The sequence below is a fragment of the Suillus fuscotomentosus genome, assembly GCF_016647785.1.
Source record: "Suillus fuscotomentosus strain FC203 chromosome Unknown F5891scaffold_726, whole genome shotgun sequence".
Lineage (NCBI taxonomy): Eukaryota > Fungi > Basidiomycota > Agaricomycetes > Boletales > Suillaceae > Suillus > Suillus fuscotomentosus.
The window spans coordinates 1-6,137 of record NW_024540238.1 but is presented as its reverse complement, the minus strand read 5'-3'; the positions used below and the strand labels follow the sequence as shown (position 1 = coordinate 6,137).

General features: G+C 46.3%; 2 protein-coding genes across 2 annotated transcripts; one reads left to right on the top strand and one right to left on the bottom strand.

The window, feature by feature from the left end:
• Positions 1-706, bottom strand: F5891DRAFT_973602 (uncharacterized protein; the record flags this gene model as incomplete). The annotated part of the gene is made up of 2 exons (XM_041376381.1): positions 1-120; positions 169-706. Coding segments are annotated over 2 exons (658 nt in total), but the record flags the coding sequence as incomplete, so codon positions are not given.
• A 117-nt stretch (positions 707-823) lies between these two features.
• Positions 824-1,749, top strand: F5891DRAFT_1204392 (uncharacterized protein; the record flags this gene model as incomplete). The annotated part of the gene is made up of 2 exons (XM_041369002.1): positions 824-976; positions 1,474-1,749. 2 exons carry the CDS (start codon positions 824-826, stop codon positions 1,747-1,749), a joined length of 429 nt encoding a protein of 142 aa, XP_041216025.1.
• Positions 1,750-6,137: the final 4,388 nt, after the last annotated feature.

Below are 6,137 nucleotides of genomic sequence, written 5' to 3'. Positions count from 1 at the left end.
GCAAGTCAACAGACACAGCCATCCGAGGCTGTGAAGGCGCGGTTGGGAATAGACCATGGTGGACGAGGACCTGCTGGAGAGTCGAGCAGGTACAACTTAGTACATCTATAGATGTAAAGCCTAAATAAATGTCAGCAAAAATTTGAACACTGCAAGATATGGGCTGACGATCAAAAAATAAACACATCATTGTTGTCCGTTTCGGTGTACACGAAGGCTCCCCACATGCAGATATGACTGGATGTATAGTTTCCAGTGCTTTGCCCTGTGTTCGTCCAAAGTACCGGAGTACCGGATCAACAAGGGTTGGTATGAGTGCAATCCAGTTTTTATACAGTGAATTAGTGGGTTGGTCTGGTATGATCCGCCGTTTGACAGACGTTACTGAGATCTCCAGAGATGGTTGTTCATCCACGTCTTCAGAGTGGAATTCAACAAGATTGTCAGCATCCATGTGTTCCATAATCACAGTATCAGGTGGTGCAGCTTGAACAGATAACTGCAGGTGTGGTTCCTCATGTTGCGACTTCATAAGTCGCTCCATTGCATCTAAAAGTCGGCGGCGCTTCATCTCTGCGCCAGGCAGCTCAACATATGTTTGGGTTTTCCGTTTGTCTCGAGCTTTCCTTGGGCTCACAAAGTGAGAGCCTAGGCCAGAAGATGCAAGTTGAGCTTTGCGAGTGCGACGAGGCGTCGAGGAAGACATGGTGAGGGAAAGAGAAGAACTTACAGTGTGAAACAGGGAGGAGCAAGGCTCCCAAGCTCGATGCATTGGAGCCATGGGAGAGGCTGGAGGATTTTCTGGAGGGGTACGAGAGGTTTTATGGAGGATCAGGAGGGTTTTCTGGATGCATGCGAGGGTTTCCTGGAGGCACGCGAGGGTTTCCTGGAGGCACGCGAGGGTTTCCTGGAGGCACGCGAGGGTTTCCTGGAGGCACGCGAGGGTTTCCTGGATGCACGTGAGGGTTCCCTGGAGGTGCGCAGTGCATGCTAGGAGGATGTATTATTAATAGAGTGCCGTTTGAGCCAGACATGAGCTTGCGAACAACCAGCTGGCACAAACAAATGCTTACTAAACGAGCCAAACGCGTTCTCTGGATGCACATCTTCATTTGCGTGTCCTCATCTTTTCTCAAAGTGAGAGCCTAGGCCAAACAATGCAAGTTGAGCTTTCCGAGTGCGACGAGGTGTCGAGGAAGACATGGTGAGGGAAAGAAGAGAAGAACTTACAGTGCGAAACGGGGAGGAGTAAGGCTCCCAAGCTCGGTGCATTGGAGCCACGGGAGAGGCTGGAGGGTTTTCTGGAGGGGTACGAGAGGTTCTCTGGGAGGATCGGGAGGGTTTTCTGGAGGGTGCGAGGGTTTTCTGGAGGTGCGCGAGGGTTTCCTGGAGGTGCGCGGTGCACGCTAGGAGGATGTGTTATTAATAGATGGCGGGAGGGTGGGTCTCACAGACTACTTTCCCACAACATAGAAACCGGGTCTGAAAGACCATTATTGGTTCCGAAAAGTAATGCCTGAGGTGGAAAATACTAGAGTGTGTCCTGGTCAACATGTCGCGAATCGGTCCATCTTCATCAATACGGCTGTTATTCTCTGGGCTTTCCGCCTTTCAGAGAATCCTGCAGCGAAGATTGACACGCTTGCAATCTCAAATACTGCAACCGTACATGCTGCTGCATTTGAGATATGTTTAGAGAAGAGGATCGATGAGAATGTGATCAGGGAACTATGTGCACCGGGCAAATAAAATGTGTTTATTTTAGAAACTTGAATTCAATCTTTGTACAAAGAAGTTCTCCTTGCGTTAGAGTCTTTTCGTTGTCTGTCCGACTCGAATTACATGACAACTCATGGTCTCGAGCCTATACAACCACAGATGGTCCAAGCTTAGTCGAACCTGGTTCGAACGCGAACCGGACCCTCCCGAACGCGTTCGGTGACGTTCGGTCCAGGGTTCGACCAAATGGCTGAACCGAACCTATGGTTCGGTTCGGCGTTCGGAAAATTTGCCCCAAGAACCGAACCGAACCGGACTTCGGCAGCACTACTTCGCGCTGGAAGCCGTGGCTGATACTCTTTGCCAGCGAGGTTAACGAATTCGGTGACTGTGAAGTCCAGCTTAAGACCGCCGGTGACCGGTGAGGTCTGGTGTGTCTTAGCCTGAATGATGATAGTGAAACTTAACTCATCCCCCGCTAAAGCTTATCATAGATCATTCGTCCGGGATGCTCAGATAAGGTTTTCGTCTCATCATGAGGCTAGCAAGAAGAAGAGTCATTGATGGGTATATGGGTGCGTTTGTCGCACATCTCCATCTCTATAGCTTTACTAGATTGCACAGCAAGTTATGTTACATACCGGGCAAGATGAAATGACGCGGGGCTGTGACAAACGGTTCATGTTCAATTCAAACACGGTGTTATATCGCTCGAGATGCATTTCGAACACTGAGTTAACTTTGAGTGCTCATTGTCGATGAATATTCCAGGTCCATCCAAATATAGCCTCGGAGTACTTCTCACCACATTCAAAGTGCTTGTCCTCTGCGTTCGTACAGTGCTCATAGTCGGCTTTTCATATCCAAAACCCGTACATTCCTCAATCGATTTCCGCTTCGTACATCACCCACTTCCAACTCCGCTTTGTACTCTCTCATACAGCCACCGACTTACACCACACAATCCCCTCTCCATCATATGGTCTTGTTCTTTAAGAAAATCGATTTATTGTCCTTTGGGGTCATAGACCATATGTCGGACATAGCCCTATGCTCGGGGGACACATAGTTCTTCACGTGCACATGCTATAACGCACAGACAAGCTGAGACAACCAGTTTCGCAGTACTTCCATCACTTATATGTGAAATTTTCAAGTTAATAATATTATATTCGAAGCTGAGTATTTGATCATATTCTGAATTTCCTCTCACTGCTGAAGCACTAGCGGCAATGAAGACCAACTCAGCGATCGACTAAGAATTGTGCCATGAGTACCGATATGAAAGCAGAAATGTCACTTACTGTGACTCTCGCTAGGCGCCAGCTCTCCTGCATCTCAAGAATCCTTCTTGTTTCTCATTGATCAGACATCAGTGCAGATATCGTTTTTCTATCGGAAGGCATAAAGGGTGAGTTGATTTTGAATCTCAGATACACGCGAACTGCATGCTCACACAATATTGAATGCAGCAGGCAGGCCCTACGCAGTCGGTACCACTGACACATGACCGCCTGTCGAACACAGCTGGCACTGCGTTAACAGACATGATGGTTATCAAAGTAGCGACGATGGCGAGGAAGGAGAAACGCATGTTTGGAATTGGAGTTGATGTGAAGGTGATGTAGGATTAGTATGAGGGACTCTTGAATGACTTTTGGGACGATAGGATTATAACACGTTCTAAAAGCCTCACTAAACGTTCCGAGAATGCAGATTGCGAAATCATTCATCAGCCCTGTGGCTAGCATAGGTCAACACGACCAACTGATTTTGGTTGTCAGTGCGTGTTATGTCTTTGTATTCATAATGGGTTGAGAAGGCAGCTGACTCTGCGCGTGTATTAGCATTGATTGGCGAAGCTCCACGACCTGGTCAGAGCTGCATCATGAGCGAGATGAGACGCTCCCTCGTTCAAGCTAGCATTCCATTCCAGCAGTCCGCATACAGCGCTTGGAATTTCAAACGCTCAAGTCAGGGAAATATTATGGATTGCGATCATCGCGGACTCGTAGAGGAAACGGGCCGTCGGGTCCACCAGTGTTGCGGAAATTATGTGCATTGCAGGGACTCGGAAACTGCCGCCAGGCAGTATGAGACATGCGGTGTTGTTGGTGCAGTATGCGTGTAATGCTGGCTAAAGTATGACGGTGAGTCAGACGTGCTGTTTCGATTCTCCAAACATCCAAGGAGGACGCAACATTGGTTTCGAAAGCTATGACGGTAGCAGTTACAGGGGATTTTCACGCTACTTACCGTTGGAAACGCAAACCTGTGCGACTGCATTGTGGAGCCTTGACAACAGGCCTATAGCTCATGCAATTGCAAGCTTAGAATGCAGGACCTTTCATTATGATGTATATTGCTCATGACGACCACTGCATATCCACTTACAGGATGTCTCATCTCGTTGTAGTCCCTTTTGGCAAAGCCCGACAGCCTGAACACCCCTGAACGCCGTCTCTGAATTTGTTTTTCAATCACGGACACGTGCTGCCGGCTGGACTTCTCCGCAGCAGAATTCACGACGATGAGTACAATACAGAAGACGCGAAGAGGTTGGTTTACATAAAACTCCGAGTGTTGAACTAGCGCAAAGACAGAAGATCATGGAGGGTCATGGCCATGCATATCGTCTAGTACGTCATCAGATCCGTTTCAGATCCAAAATGTGACCGAGTTCTGATAAGATATAGGGCATCTTCGGCAGATATATTGCCATGATAGAGCTACGATACAAGCGTCAACTACATCAGGAAACCGGCGAGAAGAAGGTTTTTATAGATATAAATGGCAAATTCAGATCACATGTTTACTGAGTTATACCTAAAGATAAAGCAAAAAATAATCACAGCATGATGGCATCGAAGGATAAGAATTTGCAAGAGAAAAATAATCCTGACGAAGATATACATCTCTCGCAATTGTGACATATGATAGATAAACTGTTGCAGGAAGTCCAGCTGCTCTCCAGAATAGTGGTCATCCTTTGCCTCAAATGAACTTCATGATGGCCGTTGGCAATGCCAACCAAGCAGCAATCATGCACTACAAAATACATGTAATGATGATACCAAATGATTGTCAGTCATAGTTGTGATATGTCTAAGATAATGTATTGCCAAACACGAGCAGTATGGTTACCTACTGTCTAAGCTGAACTTTGTGATGGATGTTTACATTGACAACGAATCAGTAATCATGAGTTGCAAAATCAACGGAATACTGATATCAATTGGTCGTGCTTCAAGCAGTATGGTTACCTACTGTCTAAGTTGGACTTTGTGATGGATGCTTACACTGACAACGAATCAGTAATCATGAGTTACAAAATCAACGGAATACTGATATCAATTGGTCGTGCTTCAAGCAGTATGGGTACCTACTGTCTAAGCTGGACTTTGTGATGGATGCTTACATTGACAACGAATCAGTAATCATGAGTTACAAAATCAACGGAATACTGATATCAATTGGTCGTGCTTCAAGCGGTATGGTTACCTACTGTCTAAGCTGGAATTTGTGATGGATGCTTACATTGACAACAAATCAATAATCATAAGTTACAAAATCAACGGAATACTGATATCAATTGGTCGTGCTTCATAGTTTTGCCAGTGACTTATATGTCCAAGATAATATATTGCCAAACACAAGCAGTGTGGTTACCTGCTGTCTAAGCTGGACTTTGCGATGGATGTTTAGTCGTGCCTCATAGTTTTGCCAGTGACTTGTCTAGCGCAACTTGAATGCCTTAGCAAATAAAAGCAGAACAGTCATTCACATAGTAAAGTTACAAACAAATCTACAGAGTATCCATCAAATATGTCACATTCAAGCTCTGGTATTGACCGAGGCTCGGATCATAAACGCTACGATTGCAGAGGTTGTGGTGGGCGTATAGTGCATGAGTCAAACTATCTACTGGACGGAAGCAAGAATAATGACCGCACTGCATGAAATGGATGGCAAGCGTTGCAAATGAGGTATCAGTCGGATTCAAGAGACTGACTGCAGACAGGAGTGACGGAACGCTGGGAGAGTGTGGCAAAAATTATGAAGTGCGCTACAGACGCGGGTAAGCGAACGAGAAAGGGATTCAAACATGAAAGATACGTGCCAATCATCACTCTAAGTAGAAGTAGCTACCCAGATTGCGGGTATCAAAAGTGGTATTGTCACTGTTCTGGTCTGTAAACAAAACGGGTCATAAGATACGACAATTTCAGGAGAGTACGAGCGATGTTTACTAGGTCGAAGGTGACATCGATCCCCTTGTCATCGTAGTCCAAACCAGTAAGCGAATCCTCTCCTTCTGTATGACAAGGGACCTGGCACAGCACTCGTTGAGCAGGACAGTGAAGTGTTTGGTATTGAGCTGGAGCATAGCAAAGACTGTCGAGTGAGCTCAATGAAGG